The 21582-nt window shown below is 41.5% G+C and overlaps 2 protein-coding genes and 1 long non-coding RNA gene across 4 annotated transcripts in view; 1 reads left to right on the top strand and 2 right to left on the bottom strand.

Moving 5' to 3' along the window:
* Window positions 1–21: 21 nt before the first annotated feature.
* fbxl9 (F-box and leucine rich repeat protein) lies at window positions 22–7957 on the bottom strand. 2 transcript variants are annotated; one of them, XM_051952230.1, is made up of 11 exons: window positions 7532–7957; window positions 7240–7341; window positions 7022–7153; window positions 6083–6262; window positions 5150–5455; window positions 4804–5020; window positions 2459–2610; window positions 2157–2372; window positions 1823–2035; window positions 1430–1647; window positions 22–1358 (listed from the first exon to the last, which is right to left on the bottom strand). In XM_051952230.1, the coding sequence occupies exons 1-11, from the start codon at window positions 7604–7606 to the stop codon at window positions 1190–1192; spliced, it is 1980 nt and encodes a 659-aa protein (XP_051808190.1). In that variant the 5' UTR covers window positions 7607–7957; the 3' UTR covers window positions 22–1189. The 2 variants fall into 2 exon arrangements, with proteins under 2 accessions (XP_051808190.1, XP_022064687.1); XM_022208995.2 differs by having other exon boundaries at window positions 7022–7156; window positions 7532–7956.
* Window positions 7958–10820: 2863 nt separating this feature from the next.
* LOC110961396 (cyclic nucleotide-gated cation channel beta-1-like) overlaps window positions 10821–21582 on the bottom strand; it is a 35575-nt gene continuing 24813 nt past the window's right edge. The window contains exons 29-40 of the mRNA XM_051952055.1: window positions 20570–20620; window positions 20373–20459; window positions 20055–20119; window positions 19751–19873; window positions 19337–19478; window positions 19026–19185; window positions 18851–18948; window positions 18582–18665; window positions 18320–18438; window positions 12641–12787; window positions 12221–12419; window positions 10821–12139 (exon numbers count right to left, since the gene is read on the bottom strand). Of these exons, the coding sequence (XP_051808015.1) occupies window positions 11909–12139; window positions 12221–12419; window positions 12641–12787; window positions 18320–18438; window positions 18582–18665; window positions 18851–18948; window positions 19026–19185; window positions 19337–19478; window positions 19751–19873; window positions 20055–20119; window positions 20373–20459; window positions 20570–20620 (1506 nt within the window). The 3' untranslated portion in view covers window positions 10821–11908. The remainder of the gene's footprint in view (window positions 12140–12220; window positions 12420–12640; window positions 12788–18319; window positions 18439–18581; window positions 18666–18850; window positions 18949–19025; window positions 19186–19336; window positions 19479–19750; window positions 19874–20054; window positions 20120–20372; window positions 20460–20569; window positions 20621–21582) is intronic.
* Window positions 13558–16613, top strand: LOC127535180 (uncharacterized). The gene is made up of 3 exons (XR_007943842.1): window positions 13558–13698; window positions 15365–15568; window positions 16013–16613. It is a non-coding gene; the product is annotated as an uncharacterized LOC127535180 (long non-coding RNA).

Here is a 21582-nt window from a genome sequence, read left to right as displayed (position 1 = left end):
TGAAAAAAAGAAAAACACGTGTTTTATTGATGGCATTTTAGCCAAACTTTGGTTTATTTATAAAAGCCACATATTTAATACCTGATTATTTGTCTTTGCAGTCCATAATTCTCCCTCTGTCATAGTGCATAAGTGTCCTGTCTTTAATCAGACAGGTGTATCATCATTATTATTATTATTAATAAGTGTGCTTGGCCAAGAAAAGGAGGGATGGACCAGAACAGAAGGCTGCAGAATCCAATAATGACAGCAAATGTCCACAGTTTCACTGGGAAAAAATAGGGAGCATCCTTTTCCATTAAATCTAATTCCCTAAAACTGGTACCAATGGAAGTTTTCAAAGAAATAATAAAACGGTGTTGTTAATGCAGCAGACGGAGATTTAAAATAATATCGACGGAGTCCTGAGACCACGGAGGGTTAATTAATTTACTTTAACTTTGGAGAAACTGCCCTATAAACTCTGTTTCACTTCAGATGTACTCTAAATTAGTTGAGCAGCACAGAACTGATTTTTCAGAAAAATGTTTAAAAAAATCCCCAGTAAAGTTTGCTTTTAACAAAATAAGGAATGATTGAGAAAAAAATACAAAGTTTTGTGACCAAAGTAAGCATTAGCATTTCAGCTAAACTCCTTTTAGGGAAATCTGCTCACATGGAGAAAAAAAACTAAATGTTATTTAGATGTCAGAATTTATCCCACAGTTCATCTGTCAACTGAAATCACATTAGTTCAGAATGATTACCTACTCCATAAATACAGATATAGATTAAAGAATTATCTTTTCACTTATGGACAGCTTCGTGCTTTAATATTTCTGTCTAACCTTCATTTCTTGCTGGGACATTCGTAAATTAAAGCACCATGCTGTTATTAGACGTTTTAGTGGAATCTCTCATTGTGTGTTTCTGTTTTCAGGATAAAGCACCTTGAAATTCCTTCCTCAGATCAGATCTAGACCACATTAAAACATCAAGACTTCAAGAAGTTAATATTAGTGGTTCTGTCTCAGTCAGAACCCTAACCCTTACAGAGCGGCTTTAAGTCTAGATTTACTTACAGATGTTTCTCTGTAAACCGACAATTCATAAACATCTCTTTCAGTTCTTGTGCAAAATGCTGAAATGTGCAAAAGTTGGACTCAGAGCAGGCTTTGGTCAGTTTGTGTGAAGGTCTGGTTCAGGACATTCAGAGTGCCGGGAGGAGATCAGCTCCACCGATGAACCTGGACTGGATGTTTTCCAGGAAGGGTAGCTGTGATTGGAGGAGCTCCACTGTTGTCGAAGAGATGTTTTTGCACCTTGAGATGTCGAGTGTCCTCAGACGCTTACAGTGCTCCAGCAGGAGGAACAAGGACCTGCGGGTTTCAGAGATTCATGTTTATTTCCTGTTAAATCTGCAGCTACATGCAGAAGACGTATCACTGACCTATCGCTGATGTTGGGACAGCAGGAGAGGTAGAGATGCTGCAGTCGGTGGAGGTACGGAGCAGCCCGAGCTACTCCTCGGTCGCTGATGCCCGGGCAGTGGCTGAGCGCCAGGCTGGTGAGGCTGCGGCAGTGCAAGGCCACCGATGCCAGGCTGGCGTCGGTGATGTCAGGCAGCATGGACAGAGACAGACGGTGGAGAGCCGGGTAACGAACCACCTGAGGAGAAACAACATTCAAACGTATTTATTTTATTTGCCTTGCTCTGCGTACATGTACGTACAGCACTTTGGGCCAAGCGGTGGTTGGTAAAAGTGCTACATAAATAAAGCTGGATTGGATTGGAAACATTCTGCTTTCTAGACCTGAAACACGCCTCCTCTCGGCCTCCCACCTGAGTGATGCTGCTGTCGGTCAGCTTGCAGCAAGCGGACAGGTCCAGCTCCTGCAGCCGGTTCAGAGCTAAAAGCGAAGCTCCAGACTGCTGCTTGAACTGCTCCAGGTCGTTCTGAGTCACCAGCTTGGGTCGCTCCTCAAAAGGCATACGAGGAGGCTTGAAGAAGCCCATGTTGCCGAAGGTTCGAGTGAACGTGGGACCCTTATCGACCTTTGGAGAAAAGGAAACAATGACAGCTTAGAATGTGCCAGTTTCTGTCCAGTTGTTAAGTTAGCCGATAAACCGAGCACCCGTAACATCAGAACACAGGAAACAAACATCTGGTACTCACTGCGTCCTCATCCAGCTCACATTTGGCCGTCTGCACCATCCCCAGCAGACCCCAATCCGTGACTTCTTTACACCACCCCAGCCGCAGAACTACCAGCTTCTGCAGGTAGGTGGCGACGGCGCGCACCGACAGGTCGGTCACGTTGTCACATGATGTCAGGTCCAACTCACGGAGAGAATCCCCGAGCAGCTGGGTGAGAGAGAAGACTGCAAGATCCTGCAGAGAGAAGAGACAGAAGCTGTTAGTCAGAATAAACAGACTCTGATGCCGTTCCAGGCCTAGAACTGTCTGGAGCTGCTCACCCTAATGTAGCTGCAGCTTCTCACATTCAGGACCTCCAGCTTTGCTCTGCCGGATCCCTTCAGGCCTTTCACGATCTCTGTTCCATTGATGTGCAGACACTCGGACAGATCCAGAGTCCTCAGAGATGGCAGCGACAGCAGCTCAGCGAGGCCTTGGAGAGAGACGGGACCATGGAGCAGATTACAGCCACAGGAACACAGTATTCATGATTTAAACCAGATTAACTGACGGCTTTGGCCACTAGAGGGCAGCAGAACAACCTGCAAACTAGAGTGCCTGTATATCAGAGTGGCGACATGACGGGTCCAAAAAATTTGCTCATGTGATCTATGGAGCCATTTTGTTTCCAATTCATGAACGCCGGGTTTTCCTGTTAACGTTGTTTACAACGCAGAGAGTAATTCTAGATCCTTTTTCGCTTCTTAAATACCTGAAAAATGACGGGCTGTTGTGTCTATGGGTGCACAAATCGGTCAGAGAAGGGATCACACATGTTTATATTTCCCAGGAGTAGTGAAAGAATGAAACTGTGGGAAAATAAAGTCCAGAGAGTGGGATGGAAACCGACTTCATCATGGTTTTTATGCCAGGTTAGTCCCATGTATGTACTTTCATGTTATGATGTATGGGTGAATGACAGAAAAGTTTGATGTGATTTTAGGCAGTTGTGGTTATTTTGACTTTGACCATTTTCATGCATGGAGATGCAGCACAACCCACCTTGAAGGCTCAAAACTAGTCACAGATGAAAATATTCCACAAAAAACGGCCATAATCCAATCTTGGACATCCAGACAAAACAAGCCAGTAAAATATTTTGTCCAAAACATGTCTTGAAATCAGTAAGCAATCCACAATAGTTTTCATGAATGTGCACTACGCGCTGCGCGTCCCATATTGAGTGAATGGAAACAAAATGGCGTCAAATCCCCAGTTGTCGCCACTCTGATATACAGGCACTCTACTGCAAACACAACACTAACATCATAATAATGGAAAACATATTCATTCCATTACTCTAAATTGTCCGTAGGTGTGAATGTGAGTGTGATTGTGTGTCTGTATATGTAGCCCTGTGACAGACTGGTGACCTGTCCAGGGTGTCCCCTGCCTTCACCAGAGTCAGCTGGGATAGACTCCAGCACCCCCCATGACCCTAGTGAGGATAAAGTGGTGGATAGAGGATGGATGGATGGATGGATGGATGGATGGATGGATGGATGGATGGATGGATGGATGGATGGATGGATGGATATATAGAGCCGGGTTCTGCTCGAGGTTTCTTCCCTGTTAAAAGGGTGTTTTCCTGCCACTGTCTCCTTTGGGCTGCTCTGGGGGTCAGGCATTTGGGTTCTGTAAAGCGTCTTGACACGATTTGACTGTAATTGACGCTATATAAATAAAATTGAATTGAATATTCATTCCACTGCTAGTATAAAAAATAAAAAACAATTCATGCACTCAGTCAGAAGCAATTCAAGGTTCCTGCACATTTTCTGTTCCAAAAGTCCAAACTTTTCCAGACTCCAGACCAGAAGTTGAATATCCAGGCGTTTATTATGTAATAAATGTTTGTAAAATCCAACCATTAATGTATGTTTGCTGTTTACTGTGTTGTCCAGATTTAGGGCAGACGTGTTTTTAGTACAGATGTAGAAATTCAAACACACTAAACTTCTCTCCCTGATTTCTAAATACAGCTGAGCTGTACTCCAGTTATATTTGAGAAAACAGAACAGCAAACACTAATATTTCACCACACCCTACTCTTGTCTACACATTAAACTACTAAAATCACATTTCATATCTTTCCACTCAGCGTAGGAACCACTAGATAAGTTCAGGACCGTTTATCTGAAACCACAATCAGAACAAAACACGACCTGGACAGGCAGCTAGCTCAGTACCAAGGTACCTTTAGAACACTGGCAGGTGGCATTTAGAGTTTCCACAGGAATAATTCTGTTATCTTTCAGCTGTTTTTTATTTCTTCGTGTTAAGCTCCAAATATGCATCAATAAAATATGTTCTAAATCTGTTCATTTGGACCCCATGAGCTCCAGCAAAATCCCAGCAGGAGCATTAATAAACACGTTAATTACTATTATTAATAAACACGTTAATTACTATTATTAGCATTATTAAACACATTCATGCTTCCAGCAGGATACAGATTCATTTTATATTATATGATACATTTTACTTGTCTTTCTACCGGCATCCTCATGAGGACAGAAACCTTTCAGCCAACAACAAAGACCACTGCAGCTTCTAGAACTATAAGCACCAGACTTTAATGCATTCATCCAGAGTATGATATAAAACTACTGAATCCCTCTGGTACCTTTCTCAGTGATCCTCCAGTCCCGGGACAGCGACAGGTCCACCAGGTGCTTCAGGCCCTGGGCTATGGCCTCCACAGACCTGCTGCTCAGCTCGGTGCAGCCGCTGATGTCCAGTTTGAGGAGGCCCGGCTGGTGCTTCACCAGAACTTCCACTGAGTAGTCAGTCAGCTCCTTACAGCCCTGCAGATGCAGCTCCTTTAGGACTAAACCTGGAACCTGGAACAAAGAGAACATCATGGATTCAGGATCTGCAGCATCCGAAACCAGAATGAAAGCTTCTAGTTCCTGCATGGAGCGGTAAATCTGGCCTGAATGTTTCTGGTGATAGCGGCTTTTGTTTCTGACCTGTGCAACAGAGCGCAGCGACTCAGGAGTGATGGAGGTTCTGCTGAGGTCCAGAGCTACCAGGGTAGATTTCTGGTCTGTCAACAGTTTCCTCAAGTTCCTCAGCGACAGCAGAGCCGAAGAGTCCTGGACGGCCCCCACCGGGCATCCTCGGTACGGGTCAAACTCAAAGGCAATGTGGCATCCAGCCAGCGAGAGGCGGCGGAGGGACGGGGTGCAGCCAGTGAGCCGGTTAAAGGTGAGGTCAGACAGGTAACGAAGGCCGGACAGATCCAGGTCCTCTAGACCACACAGAGCCGACCGGACCTCATAGGAAAAGCAATAAAATAATAGAATACATCAGTGTCCTTCACTTTAGCGCTTCATGTCCTTTTATCAGGAAAATTATGTTGTCTCAGAAAAACAAAACACAGAAACTGAACACCTCCAGTTCAAACTGATTCTGTCCAATCAGCTTCTGAAGAGTCTTTCTGTCCAACTTTTACATGTTTGTCCTCATCATGACATCCATCACATAGCTTCTACCTGACCAGGTAGCTCCAAGTTAGTTTGGATTTTAGCTCAACTCTAAACAGCTGCACATTTCCAGGGCTGTTCTCATAAAGAATGTGTATAGATGTGTGTATGGAGGAAATCTTTTAAATACATGTTAGCAGATGTGTAATCACAGTATTCAGCTTTATTAAATAATTACAAGAATAAATCAGTTAAAATCTCCTTAATTCAGGCGTCCAAGCTAATAATACTCATAATAAAAGTTTGATCTGTAAACTGAATGTGAAGATGAATTCTGATGACGTGTTTTTCTGTGTTCAGTTTCACAGTGGAAACATTCATCCACTGCACGGACGCCATTTTCCACTCATGAAGTTCTTACAGGTTAAATCAGACCACACGGATGCGTTAACGAGGCTGTTGCATGCTGGGTAATACCTGCTGTCGGTGCTCCTGTCTGGACAGAAAAGCTCCAGACATGAAGAGGCTGTCCAGACCTCGGAGGTCCAACCGGCGGAGGGAGGTGAGACGAGGGAGGAGAGCCAGCAGAGACGCCTCGGTTATACTGCTGCCAGGGAGGGCCAGGCTGTCCACCTTAGAACCCAGAGACAGACCCACCTGGAGGACACAGAGGCAGTTTGTTTATTTGTTTGTTTGTTGAACAGAGGAACCAGAAGACAGGAGAAAGAAACTGGTCAGAGCAGAACCAACACATGAAAAGTGCCGCACTAATAAATAAAATTATATTTTTAAATCTGGAAGTAATGAGCAGTGCTGTTTGATCCACGACGTTCTGACATAAAGAAACACTATCAGCTGATTAGACTTTGGACTGATCTATAAAACAACATTTACAGCCTGACAGGACATGTTGGATGGAAAGTTTAACTCCTGACACACATTCTGAGGACAAGGGTCAATCTGGATCTAAACTTCATCCTTCTGAACATCCTGGACAGACCGAACTCTAAACTATCTGAACAGGAATTAAAACCCCTCGAATAGGTTTAAGTTAAAACAAACACATATGAACTGTCAGGCTTTGGGCTTCACAGATTTCTTTCTTGTCTACGTGTTTCTAAGCTGCATAAAACCCAGGATTTATTTTCTAAAGGATTCATTCCATGAACCCTGGAGGCAGAAGGTCCTCTCTCAGGCGTGTGATCGCTTCTCTGTGTGAAATCACTGAACAAGACCTTCACATGACTGCAGTAATGTTTATGACAGTCACAGCTGTTTGGGAGGACAGAGACAGCTCTGAACACCAGGGACATAGAAAACTAAACTAAAATGACAGAATACCTCCACATGTCTGAGAGCAGAGAAAGCTCTGAACACCAGGGACATGGACAACCCCAGCTACAGAAAACAGAATACCTCCAGAAGAAGCGACCTGGAAATGCTGAAGCCGTCCAGCTGGCTGATGATCAGACTGCAGCGGGACCTTCTGCCCAGACCTCTGACCAGCTCCAGGGACGAGGCCGAAGCCGGGAAGCAGAAGGTGACGTTCTTCTGAGGAAGCAGAAAGAGAAAACATGAGACTCTGGGCCTTTTAACAACTTTTAACTTTTGACATTTAAGCAGAGTGTCTCTACCTGAAACCTCAGATCCTGGCTGGCATCGTACCAGGTCCGGCACACCAGAGACGCCTCCTTTCTGTCTGAGGCGTGAAGAAAACTCAGGATGTAAACGATGATCTACAGCAGGAGACAGAAACAGTATTAGAACACACTGAAGAGACAAATCCACCTGAGAGCCAGTCACAGAATGAAAAACTGATATTAACCAGTATAACCGGTGCTTATTAACCAGTATAACCACTGCTTAATGGGGCCCTACCTGCTGGTCTGTATGAATATGCTAATGAACAGTAATGAGGTAACTCACCTCCAGGGGCAGCTCAGGTGTTTCTATCAGGTCTTCTCCATCGCTGTCTTCCATCTCAGCTTCTTCTGGGTTCATAAAAACCCTCAGACCATCTCAGGTGGATCAGTAAACCAGGAGATGGACCAGGATGTGGACCAGCAGATGAAGCAGTTACCCTGCAGAAGCTAAATGATTCTAGCAACACGTTAAGACCCTAACTTTAGCATTGAAGCTAACACCGACTGGAAGAAGAAGAACCGGTAACTCGTCTCATTCTTATCCGTTAAGTGGTAGGTAAAATTATTAAATTAGCGTCAGTAGGAGGAAATAAAACGCTCCATTGGAGAAAAAGCCGCTACAAGCTACTTTGCTCCACTGTCTCCGAACATCTCCAGCGGCTGTCTGACTTCAGGATCAGCTGACCACAGAAGAAGAAGGGAGGGGCGGAGCATTGTGGGAAATGTGGTCTGACCGCCTCCTCTGACTGCGCATGTCTGCTATAGACTCCATTACACAGTCTATGATGTCTAATATATGTTCTTTATTACACAATCTATAATGTCTATTATTAAACAGTCTATAATGTCTCCTTGCTAAAAGTCCACACATCTATCTCACTTTGACTCATTTCTTTTGTTTCTTTTTTGGCTCCTTGGCCGACATAAACAGAAACTTTTTGTGTCCTCCACCCACATCCTTCAGCTCTGCAGAAAAGGAAAAGTTCTGCATGAAATTAGAAAGACAGCTGGGTTACCATTTAAATGAGATGATATCATTGCAAATGAATGAATATTCACAAGTAAAAGAGATGCACTAAAAATGTTGTAAAAGTAAAGGGAAAAGCAGTTCATAAAATATGAAAGAAGGAGGAAAAGCCGCTGCAGCGTGAGCTCGGGTCGTGATCTGGTGAACTGTTTGCTCCAGTTTGCAGCAGACTCCCCTGTAATGTGAAACTCAGAGAGGGGACGGGGGTTTAACAAAGAAAAAAAACAACTAAAATCGTTCTGAATTGCTGATCTGACCTTAAGTTTTTTTTTTTTTTTAATTTAAAGAAAAATGATCTCTTCAAACAAAAAATATTACTTTCATGTTTCATCTTCTTCTGGTTGAGTCTGTGGAGTTTCCTCATGTCTGCATTCACGAGCAGAAATGCTCCTTATATTGGAGGAAGTGGAGCCATTAAATGTTTGACATCATTGAAGGAAAAATTGCTTTGAAAATGATCAAATTATTTGACAATCAGTTTATGTTAATTATTGTTTTAGCAGTGTTTTAATGCAGCCTGCTGTTGAGTAGCTTTATTTATTATAATATTTACATGAAATAAAGCCACTAGTGTCATCGTTCCCCTACTCACTCAGAACTGTAGAAGTTTTCCATGAAATTAGAAAGAAGTATTTAGGTTTAGAAATAACACACTGGAAATTACTCACAAGTAAAAATGCTTTAAGGAAAATATCACTAAAGTAAATTCACTAAAATGTGCTTAAAATGGTTAAAGAGCTGCAAACGACCGCCTCACATTAGAGGAAGGATTAAAGGTTTAAAGACTCTGTCTTCATTTATAACCAAGTGTCATATCTTCAGTTTTAAAGTAGAACAGGAAAGTTTCATGAAAGCTAATACTCCACTAAAGCACAAGGAAGCTATGAACTGTCCAGGTGGGGCTTAAAAGGACGATAAACACCTTTTACGACAAAAGACGTCTCATAATGCAGCTTTATTCAAATGATATGATGCCACAGACTACCAGAGAAATCTGTTTCTGCCACCCTTTAAAGATGCTCCGTTTCAAGTAAATCCTGCTCTGAGAACAATGCAAAAGAAAGAAAGAAAAAAAGTACTCCATGTAGAAATGCTTCTGTAACGGTTGTATTTATGCATGTTATTTTATATTATAAATATCAGGCTGTTCCATGGTAGCAGGTGGAGGTAATCTGAGAGAAGAGCTTTTTGTTCCCCCATATAAAGCTTTAATCTGACCTCATTGATGAAGTTTATCTGATGCTTTTACTGTGGAACCGTCACTGCTTTCGATTTTAGATTTGTTCTAAAGCTTTTGGTTTATTGTTTTTGCTCTGTCTTTGTTCCTAACCATTGTGTAAATTTTAGCTTTTCATCAGATATGTCCATGTATTAATACTATTTGATTTAAAATAAGGATGACTGATGTTAATAAAATAAATCGAATGAAATATGAAGCTGCAGCTCGTGATTATTTGTGTTATTAATATAGGGAAGTTTTTGATTTGTAAATATCATAAAAACTAATGAGACTTTTTTTAAATTTAACACAACTCTAACCCAGAGCCCAAAGCAGCGCCCTCACAATGCTTGTTTTAGGAATAAATCCAAACTACTGAACTATTTATCAAGAAGAGCAAATCCTCACATCTGAGAACGATTAAATATTTGATATCTTTATTATGTAATAACAACAACAATAATAATAAATAGTGCTTTTCAGGACACTCAAAGACATTTACCAAAGTAGGAAGGAACACAATAAATAAAGTAAAACATGCAGAATGCAGTGGAGAAGGGAGCATACAGAAAAGGGGTTTCTGTGGTGAATTCACTGCTGAAAAGACGTGTCTTTCTGGATTTCTTGAATGTGGAGAGTCAGGAGGATTCTCTGATGCTTTTGAGGATTGACACTTCAACTCTTGTAATTTTCTGTTAATCTAGATTAAAGCTGTCACTGTAATAGTTTCCATTCGTGAATAAAGTGGAGCAGAAATGAAAGTTCCTGAAAAGATAACACTCAAAGTACCTAAAATGAATATTTAAGTAGTGTTTGAATAACTGCTCTTCCATTACTGCAGTATTCTAACTAAGAAAGCACCGGGTGGGCCCATAGAAGTACATAAAGAAAGTAGCCCTGACTGTGTTTAGTTTCTGAAATCAGGAACTAGACTGTATTTAAAACTAAACTACTTCATGGTTTTAAACCTCCACCAACCAATCAAGCTGCAGTTCTCCTTTTATTTATGTCGCTAAATGATGGCCAGAGAAGTGTTTTTGTGAAGTTGATCTCTGACATTTTGGATGTAAATGTCATCACTTTATGATTTTATCCTATGAGACAAGAGTTATGGCCAAAAAGACATGTTTAGTGAAGTTACCTTGGTTGACCTGAAAAACTGATTTGATACCAGCATCGAGGCAGAACGAGGAACATACGTTACCATCCTGCAGCTTCCTGTTGAGCGTTGGGTGTTCTGTGGTTTTTACCTCCTCAGTGCGTCACGCTGTTTGTCAGTTGGTTTTTTCCACCTTGAAACGAGGTCACATAACTGAGGACCAAACATGCTGAAAACAGTCATTTATTTAAAGAAAATTCACAAAAGCCAGCACTACACCAGTGATAAATTCACTCATGTTGTAGCTCCGTTCATACAGAATAAATGGATTCATCCGGCAGTTTGCTTAGCTGGTTTATAGGCCGATCCCCTGAGCCTGCAATAATCAACATATATATATACATACATGGCATTTCTCACATCAGTACTGAGTCATTAACACAACATATTAAACATTTAGCATTTCGAGAAGCCATGTGAAAAACAGGAACATGACCAGCAGTACAGCATGTAAAACAATTTTTAACAGACGCTTTAGATTATGTTAGAGCTGCTATTTTTAAATGAATAACAGTAAAATAAAATAAAATGTGCGATTACCTTGGACTGAGCTGTCCATGTAGATCTGATAGGAGCATAGACGATCGCATTGTTAAAGCTTAACTAGTCCACAGATTTACTGGATTTACTAACCAGCTCTGTAAAAACCATCAGCAGCTGCAGGCTACTCACTCCAACACAACACAGAAATATAAGGCATATTACAAAAACGATCTGTAAACACGTAGTAAACAACAACAGCAAAAACAAAAAGACAAAAGTTCACTTGTGTAGAAATTCATGGTCTGAGCTGAGTATCCTGCACAGTATCAGAGCTCCAGAGAGTTCATTGATGGAAACTCAGTGTAGATGAAAAAAAAAACACCTGCTGAGATAAGTAGAAATGTCCTCCACGTTAAAAGGACTATGATGAGACGAAGATGAGTCCTGTGGGTCGAGGTAAAGAGAGCAAATATAAAAGAATCTGAAGTTATATTTTCCAGTGGTCCAGCTTGAACAATCAAAGGGACATGGACACCAACAAGATCTAAAAGACAGAATATACCAGTTTTACAGATTACAGATACACCTGTACAGTATGTTGTGGGCAATGACATAGCAAAGCTCCACCTGGTTCACAATTCAACACCGTTCCATTTAGTTAATTTCCACTGAGCATATGTATCCAGACAGATCAGCTTGACAATAAGACTTATCTCCATTTACATCTCCTACTATTTCAGGCTAAAGTTTCCTCTTCTCATCCAGAAAACTATCACAGCTTCTTCTCTTTCTTCTTGCCGCCCTCGTTCTCTTCATCCTCGCTGACATCCTCCCTTTCGATGGCGTCACTGTGGCGCGGGGCTGCAGGTGGAGGCTTTGCAGCACTGCGGCAGAGGGAAGCCGAGCGAAATGTCGTGGAGACGGGCGACAGCGAGTCTTCGTCTCTGTCGCGTCCAGAGCTGGAGGCTGGTGATGCAGGAGGAAGGGAGGAGGAGAGGGATGGCTGGAGAAGAAGAGAACATTGAAACTGCTGCATAAAATCCACTTCTGTTTCTTTTCTTTTATATGTTGTCGTGACGTTTACCCGTAATGAGATGCTGGATTTGTTGGTCTTCTCTTTGACTTTAGCCAGAGCTCCTTTCAGTCCTGAAGATCTCTCAGTCATCTCAAGCGCTGCTTTCAGTAGTTTGGGAGTTTCTGGCCTGACAGGAGCCGCTGGGACCTGAGGAGGTTCCTTGGTCTCTCCTTTAGGTTCAGGTTTCTTCCCCTTGTTAAGCATCTTCCTGTTTTTGAGACAACAACAATCAAACTAACAAATACTGCAGTAATTCAATACATGCAGTAAAAACTGTTGGTGTCTGACAACTATAAAATAGTTTAGAAACTCCCACTGCACTACTAGGAGACAAATACAGAGCAGAAAGTACAATGATTGCTATAGTATTCACTGCTGTTGTTTAAAGACAATGAGAATAAGCATTATGTGACTCCATTCGGGTTGAACCTGGCTTTCTTGCGGAGCAGTTTCTTGGACTCGGGGTAGTGCACCAGGATTTCATTCAAGTCCTTTTTATCCAGGATGAATAGATTGGCGAAACCGTGAGCGATCACATTGGCCGTGCGCCTGTTGCCTCCACCGACTGCAAGCAAACTGCCAATAAACAATAATTATGGTTAAAAATTGCATTTTATTCCACATTTCTGACATGCACAGTATCTTTCTGCTGGTGATTGCACATGTAAAAGCTAATTTCTGTCTATCAAAATAACATACTCAAAGTTTTTCTGTCAAATTGTATTGTTTCCACAAAATAGTTATTAATGAAACCCTGCAAGTCTGCATCGGTATTTATAGCGTTTATAATTCTTACTCATATCTCTTCCAGCATCTAAAAAAAGCACCATATGAACATGTGAACAAGGCAGGAAGGCATTATTCCCGTATGCATACATTCATATGATTAATAAATAACTGTGATGGACACTTGTCTGCCTGATTTTACTCTTGAAGGATTTCTAAAACAGAAGGAGCAGAATTGTTTACTGTCGCACTAACTTATGTGTTGGAACTCAAACATAATGCAGGTATATCAACTGTCAGTAAACAGTGGTGTTGCTTAGGGGCTCGACACACGGGAAGCAACAACAGTCGCGCTCCATTCATTTTCTATGGCTGCTGTGCGACGAGACGAACATAGCTTTCCCCACTCCCAACAACGCGACGGTGACATTCGTGCATGTGAAATTTCGCACGCTTCCACGTAGACGGGCACCTGCTGGCTTGCAACGCGATACCAGAAAGTTGAAAAATGTTCAACTTTTGTCGCTGTCGCCTGGAGCTTCAACCAATCAGCGAGGGTTTCACTCACTGACCAATGAGCTTACAGCACGTTACACAGTGCAGTCCGATCCGGTTTTCAACCCGTTTCAACATGGAGAAGCAAATTATTTTAGCAGTGATTGCTTTCCCTATCCTTTATGATCCTTCCCTGAATGACTGTCGGGATATAAATAAAAAAGCTGCTGCATGGCAGTTGGTTGGCGCAAGGGTAAACTTGTCCTGTAAGTTTTCTCTTTCATTTTATGTTCCTTGATGTTAGAATAAGCATTGGCATTTGTAAACTTTGTTGTCTTTATTTTCGTCCGAATATATTGGAATATTTGATTTTACTATTCATTTGTAACATTTTAAGTGATTGACATGAAAAACGTGTAGGACTGGCTTTTGTTAGAACATATAACTTGTAAATAATAAATAAATGCTCCACGCGAAGACAACATCAGTCAGTCAAGAATCCAAGTATTGAAATATAATAGATACTAACCCTAACCCTATTTCACACAGATTTCTTTTAAACTATTGTTCTCAAACTACCAGAACTTAACCAAATTAAACCGTACCTAAACTAGGTCTAAACTCTGTTTAAAGCAGGACTAAACCAAGACTAAAGTAGGTCCAGGATTAGGTAAACATAAAAGTAGGTAAACCAGGATTAAACCAGGTCTGGACCAAAAAGAGCTCAGTGTGGAAATAACTGCATTTAAATCACTATTCAGATACTTTTGCTTTTTCTCCAAATCAAAAGTATAGTAAACGGTAGGCTACAGAACATAATTAAAAGGAATAAAATATATATCCAGACCAGGGTTTATCCATTTACAGTATTTGGTGTTGCCATGGCACCTCTCCAGCTGGTGAGTTAAAGTAATCACAGTATTTTTCTCTGATTGAAGCCGCCTCTCTGCTTGAGTTGTTTGAGCCAGTCTGGGTGATTGGTTCCAAACCAGCATCTCTTATGTTGTCTGTGCCTGGTGACACAGACATGCCTCTCTCTACTTCTCCATTTTGCCGCATATAATTTTGAAGAACACATGTTGCCTTCACAACAGAATCTGCTTTTCTCGGGCAAATACCCAGCACACGGCGATACATTCGCCATTGGGTAGAAAGAACGCCAAAAGTGCTTTCTACAATTCTCCTGGCACGAGACAAACGGTAGTTGTAGACTTTCTGTTTTCTCTGTAGGTGTCTTCCTCGGTATGGCCTCATGATGTGTCTTTGGAGGGGGAAGGCTTCATCTGCCACCAGCACATGTGGCATTGGCCCTAGGTCCTCTGCACCTTGGAGTGAGGTGTCTTCTGGTAGGCTCAGTGTCCCTGCCCTTAGACGTTTCCCAAGGAGAGATTCTGACAGAATGCCTCCATCACTGTTCCTCCCATATCCGTCCACATCAATGACCCTAAACATGTAGTTAGCATCAACTACTGCTCAGAGGACAATAGAATGGGAGCCTTTACAGGTGAAATATTTAGAGCCAGATGACGGAGGAGCTTACAACACAATATGTTTCCCATCTAGAGCTCCAATGCAGTTTGGGAAATTCCATCTTGCTTGAAAACCCTCTGCAATGGATTTCCAGTCATCCATTGTTGGCTCTGGCATATACTCAGGTTGCAGCACATCCCAAATGGCCTGTGATCCACAATTTTTCCAACTGTTGAGTTTTCCACACAGTAGTTGAATCCAATCGTAGCAAAGGAATCTCCAGTTGCTAGAAACCTAAAGGAAATGTATATGAACAAAAAATGTATATTAAATTACTGTACAATTAATTGTGGTAATAAATAAATCAAAAAAATTGTTAAAAAATAACTAGCTTGATGTTATAAGTATATTGTATTTGTATGCAAGTATGTCACTGACTTATATTTACACTTGTTTTCACAGGTGAAGAGGTCAAAAAGCGCTGGAAAAATCTCAGAGATACTTTCATGAGAACCTGGAAGGCACTAAAGAATAAGAAAAGCAGCTCAGCAGCTGCTGATCAGAGGGTCTGCAGATACTACCAGGTTATGTCATTCCTCGAGCCATTTCTAAAGGAGCGTGACACCAGCAACATGACAGCAGATGACCCACAGGCAGAGCCCGGAAGTACTCAGTTACATTTACTTAAGAACATGTACTGGAGTAACCTATGAAGTAGCTTTATCAGCCAGTACTTTTTACTTGTTCTTGAATGTTATAATGAAGTATGTGTACTTATACTGGAGCAACAAAAACTCGTTCCACTGTAAGTAGATCTTAAAGCTTAATTTTAACAATAAAATAGATGTAGTTTGTTTTTTGTACCATATTATTCAGATTTATTTTCTCTTTTTACTTTAATAAAATATTAAGATTATTACATTATTCATGTTTTATTTTTCTCAATTTCTTCACTGCTGAAACATTAAATACACTTTGACCCACAAAACTTGAAGTCCTGCAGGTAGCATTTCTCAAAGTAATGTTTACTTTGTTTCTTCTTGTGTAAAATTATATTACTTTGGCATGAGTAAATATTTTTTGGCTGCTCTACACCGCTGTCTGCAGGAGGAGCCAGAGGTGACCCTGACCCTAATGCCTGTGGATGAAGATGCTTCGGATCTGCTGCTGACTGCAACCAGTGATACCACCAGTGAGTCTAGCAGCATTGATCTAGCAACTCAGCAAACACCAAAGATCAACTCAGAAGACCAACCCAGGGAAACAGAGGAAGCCTGACCAAACCAGCTTTGAGGAGTCGATTCTCAGCAGGGTGGATAGTATTAGAGCACAAATCCAACATAATGCTGAAGATGAAGATGAGCTCTACCTACAAAGCCTTCTGCCCATTCTCAGACGACTTGTTGGAGTCAAAAAATCTCAGGCCAAGATGGAAACGATGAGAGTGCTTCATCAACTCGAGTTTGGCGAAGAGTGATTATTGTGACTAATGTTGTTGTTAAGAGTTTCCAATTCTTTTGTTATAGCTAATTTTGAACAGTTTGCACAGTATGTTTACAGCCCACTGTTTTATAGTGCTGAGTGAAGAGAAAATATTTTATTTGATACATTTATTTTGTTTAAAAAAGACATATGATATGAACGTTCATTTGATTAATAAATGTTGCCTTTTTGGTTCAAATGCAATATGGAAAATAATAATAAAAAATGTTTGCTGTGCATTTTTTTCCTGGAATATTCTGTTATCACAAGTTCAAGCTAAAATATAATTGCTAAGTGTAAATATACATGATTATACATTTACAGTACTCACCGGAGACAGATTGCAAGCCTCTCTTCAGAAGTTATTGGTTCCCTCCTGTTGGTGTGGATCTTCTCAGTTGCTGGTGTCACCATGGTGACAAGTTTGGAAAAAAGTTCTGGGCTAAGGTGAAAGTAGGCCCGGAATTTTTCTGGATCTTTTTTGAGATCTGGCATCAGATGGTGGTATTCTCCATGCTCTTTCCGAGGTTGCAATAAGGCATGGACCCAGGGTCATTTCTTTCTTTTGTAAGCTAATGTCATGAGTAAAATTTCGGCTAAATCGAGCAATATCTTCTGGCTCATCATCTTGATGCTTTTCTGTCATGAAACTCTTTGAAAAGGTAAAAAATCCCTCCAATTTCACAGCCAATCAGAAGTGAGAGAGACAAGCGATCTGTGCTTTTGCACAGCGCGACGTGTGTCGCCGTCGCCTGCCGCTGCCAAGTATCGTGCACCGTGTGTTGACTTTATCGCCTGTTGCGATAACTTTCGCATTCCTGCCTCAATTGTCGCTTCCCGTGTGTCGAGCCCCTTATTCAGAAAATGCACTGTGTAGGAGCAAACTAACTGTTTCGCATGCAGAGTACCAGGAAGTATACGTACGAAATAAAGTCTTCAGTTTGAGCAGAGTACAGTGCTGAAAAAACTGGTAATAACACCTGGTAGATTGCCCTTTAACTGCTTTTCAACTCTAAATCATGGTAAATATTGTACTATAAGTCTCAGATCTCGTCAGACACCGCACCCCCATCCTAACCTTACTAACCTTACTACCCTGACTACCCTTAACCCGAACCATACTAACCCTAACCACACTAACCCTGACCCTAACCCTAGGGAGGGGAAGCTTCCCTTGTCCTAACCCTAACCCTCAACCCAACTAACCCTAACCACTACCCTTACCCATACTAACCCCAATCCTACTAACCCCAATCCTACTAACCCTACTACCCCAACCATACTAAACCAAGCCCTACTAACCCAACTACCACGAATCATACTAACCCCAACCCTACTAACCCTACTACCCTACTAGCTCTAATAATCCTAACCTTACTAACCCTAACTGTACTAACTTGCTAACCCTAACCCTGCATCAGGCTGTCCTCCAATCACTGTGACAATATGATGGTCCCACCACCATGCTTCACAGTGATGCTGTATTTGTGATGATTAGGGTTAAGATTAGATGTTTGGTGTCCACCGTATGTATTCTAACGGCCAGAAAGTTCAATTTCAGTTTCATTTGACCAAGAACCCTCTTCTAGTTGTGAATACTTTTATAGGAACTGTATATCCATTGCATGAACATCAGTGGTGGACGGGTGGCTCCTGTCCCTGCGCTGCAGGACAGAAAGATTCAGAAAATCTTTCCTACCGTCAGCAATTAAACTATTTAATTCAAAAGTAAACAGATGAGACCCCAGACAACTGAATTTCCCTTTGGGGATTAATAAAGTTATTATTATATTGTATTGTATTGTATTGGACCATATGAATGGGCTAGAAGTTTCAAGATCAATAAAGCGATTCTGTTCTACTGTGAAAAGTCTGTTGTTTTGTTTTAAGGCACAGCTTCAGGGACATTTTCGTCGTTCCACCGCAGCTCTTCACCTGATCTCTCCAAACACTGATCCTGCTCTGAGCGTAACAAACACCGTCTTCCCATCCGGGCCTCCAACCACCTGCACTTCCCCCGCCTTTATGATGTACATCTCCCGACCGACCTCGCCCTGTGCAATACAAAAAACAGAGTAAATGAGGGAAGACAGAGAGCAAACCAACAATAACATTGGCAGCAGAAAAGGGTTAGGGTTCGGTTCTGTAAGTAGCAGAAACACTGCTGCATCCAGATGACTCATACAAACAAATGTACCTTTTTGCAGACATAATCTCCTGGCAGGTAAACAACAGAGCGTAGGCTTTTCAGCATGTCAAAAATCATCTGTCTGTCACAACCCTGTCATAAGGGAAAACAAAAAATAAATGTGAAAAGATTGGTTCATCTGTTCATGGTTTTGCTTTTCATGACACACCCGCTAAACATTTTCTGATGAAAACCTTTGTAGGTTTTAGAAAACCAGTGGACAGGTGGTTGTCAAACTTTTAGTTCAGTTCTTTTGAAGTTTTTAAAGGAATTCATACCTGAAATAGAGGGACTTTGCTCACAATGGAGTAATTGACATCTATAGCGATGTCCAGACGCATTTTATCTGGCAGCTGAGTCAGCAGTTCCTGCTCATCTGGATGGCAGGAAAAGTTAAAGCATGACTGAAAGCTCTGATGTCCACGCAAACATGCACATGTAGTTTCTCCTTACCCAGCATGCCTTGTGATTGCCAGGTGTAGTTGTACCAGGTTTTGACTCGGTTCTGGACATCTTTGGGGATGCGATAGGAGGACATGTATTTGATAGTGTTGTCCATACAGGTGCGGTAGTAGGTCTGACCGGCTGTGGCTGCACCAACCACGTCACGCATCTGAAAAATACAAAATGGGCTGTAATAATAATAATAATGAGTGAACATTGTGTAATTAGTGAACACCCAGTTTAGGGAAGAGGAAGTGAACACCCTTTTTAGTGTCCAATATGTGGGAGGAACACACACACACAAGACACTTATGCTCTACCTGTCCAATCATAATAGAGAAGGCAAAAACTCCAACAAAGTAGTTGATGAGTTGGAAGATGATCTCAAACAGGGTGGTGGGATCTGGCAGACCACCAATGGTGATCAGGGTCTTCACCGCAAAGTAGTAACAGCGAATATAACTGCAGAAAGAAGGGAGTGAGCCAGTTTTAAATACAGAAGTTGCACAATAAAACTCAATAAAGAGGTGTCTAGGCTGGAGACATGGTGTCTAGGCCAGCAGGGGGCAAGTTGAGTTTAGTTTACTTGAGTTTACCTGAGTCTCCTCCATTTGTCTTTACTGTGCTGCATTTTTTCTTATAAAATGTCTGTTATATTTGACCGATTTGTGACCTGTCCTAATCTTCAAATAAAAGGGTGAGGGTTATGCTTTGTCTATGTGTGTCCCACAAACCTGTTTCCCTCTCCATTGTACACCCATTTAGTCGATCCCAGGCCTTTGAAGGCAGAGCCCCAGTAGTAGAGACAAGCGTTGCAGTGGAGACAGTAGAGAAGGTAGGTGGTGGTGCGTATTACCCTGAGAGACAGTAAATTAATGATCGAAAACCAGTTATTTGTCCAGCTATGTCTCCTAAGCTTTAGCAGGAAGAGAGGCCACACAGGGAGAAGCTTTTACATCTGTGGTGCTTGGCACCACAGATGTTTATTAGAGATGAAAAACATAAAACCAACATATAGAAACCCTAACACTAGCTGACCTGTAAATGTAGGCTTTGGTCAGGATGGCCTCGAGACGCTCGTTGAACTCAAAGAAAGAGTTGATCTGTGGAAATATGGATAGAAAAGAGAAAAAACGTTTATTTTCAGAATTATGTATCAAGCATTTGAAATTGTGATATTTAAATGACTAAAAGTTGATTCCTTACATTGAAAGTGGCACAGAGCTGTGGAAGTGCACTTTTGTTGATGTTATGGTGCTATACTTTGTGTTGATATGGTTAGGGTTATCATAAATAATAAAACACAGAAAGTTTATTCTCTAAAGGACGTTCATGCTTTGTGCAGTAGAGTCTCACCTTCAGCAGTCTGGGTAAGCGAAGCAGTGGGTTGATGCCGGTTTTAAAATAGAACAGCTCCAGGGGAACAAGGCTGGCAACATCAAACTAAGAAATAAGAACACAAGTCCTATTTTTTCTCTTTTTTTTCTTCACGATTATTCAACACAGGAAGGATGGATACAGTCAAACTTTTACACGGTTCTCTCATTGTTTACCTTGAAGCGTTTGGTTTTCATGTAATTCTTTCTCATCTCTTTTTTGTCACTCTGGAAAGAAAGCAGGACAACTACAGTTATGACCAGTGGTAGGTTAATTCAACAGAAAGTATATAAACGATGGACAAAGGCTGCAGGACTGAACATAAAAGCCAACATAGACATGCAGTCTTTATACAGGCCAGCAGGGGGCGACTCTGTTCACAGGGCTGTTAGAGAATGACCAAACACTTTCCACTTTCCTCATGGCTGTCTATGGGTGGAGAGTTGTTTTTTTTATTTCTATTTCTATTTTTAATTGTATTTATTTATTGTCTTCTTTGTTTTTAATTCTTGTGAAGCACTTAGTGTTGGTCTTACATGAAAAGTGCTATACAAATAAATAAAATCTGAGTTTGAGTTCATTTGGTAAACTATGGTTCTTTTTACAGGAAAATAGACAATAAAGCAAGTTATGTTTTAAACAGGGGCTTCTTTGTGACTGACAGGCTGCTGCGATATCAGCGTCCCCTTCCACCCTAATATCTCAACTGGATCCATGCCTCAATTGTCACGTCTTGCTTTTTACAAGGAGGCCTAATGCCAATCTTAAGGACAGCAGTCCATGACCCAGTAGTTGTACTGTACTCCCTTACTGACTGTCAGTGATTAATTCCTGGTTTTCTAAACATAAGTTTGTTGAACGTCTTCATGTTAGGTAACAGACACCACCGCACGGTAATGTGACTCTTATTACCTCCGTCAGGAGGTTATGTAATCACCGGAGTTTGTTTGTCTGTCCGTCTGTGTGTGTGTGTGTGTGTGTGTGTGTGTGTCTGTTAACAGCATAACTCAAAAAGTCATGGACGGATTTTCACCAAATTTTTACAGGATGTCCGGAAGAGCAAGAGTAAGAATCGATTAGATTTTGGAGGTGATCCGAATCACCGTCTGGATCCAGACGGTGATTTGGATCACCTCCAAAATCAGACAGACAGACAAACAAACAGACACACGGCATGGCGGAGGTATGC

The sequence above is a fragment of the Acanthochromis polyacanthus genome, chromosome 8, assembly GCF_021347895.1.
Source record: "Acanthochromis polyacanthus isolate Apoly-LR-REF ecotype Palm Island chromosome 8, KAUST_Apoly_ChrSc, whole genome shotgun sequence".
Taxonomy (NCBI): Eukaryota; Metazoa; Chordata; class Actinopteri; family Pomacentridae; genus Acanthochromis; species Acanthochromis polyacanthus.
This window is presented reverse-complemented; position numbering and strand designations above follow the sequence as displayed.

Excerpts from the sequence above, each read along its gene's own strand:
- fbxl9 (XM_022208995.2), bottom strand. The coding sequence starts at position 7,606 with ATGAACCCAGAAGAAGCTGAGATGGAAGACAGCGATGGAGAAGACCTG. Across the intron at positions 2,373-2,458 it reads GAAGCTGCAGCTACATTAGG|GATCTTGCAGTCTTCTCTCT; the intron begins GTGAGCAGCTCC and ends TTCTCTCTGCAG. Across the intron at positions 2,036-2,156 it reads GTGAGCTGGATGAGGACGCA|GTCGATAAGGGTCCCACGTT; the intron begins GTGAGTACCAGA and ends TTTTCTCCAAAG.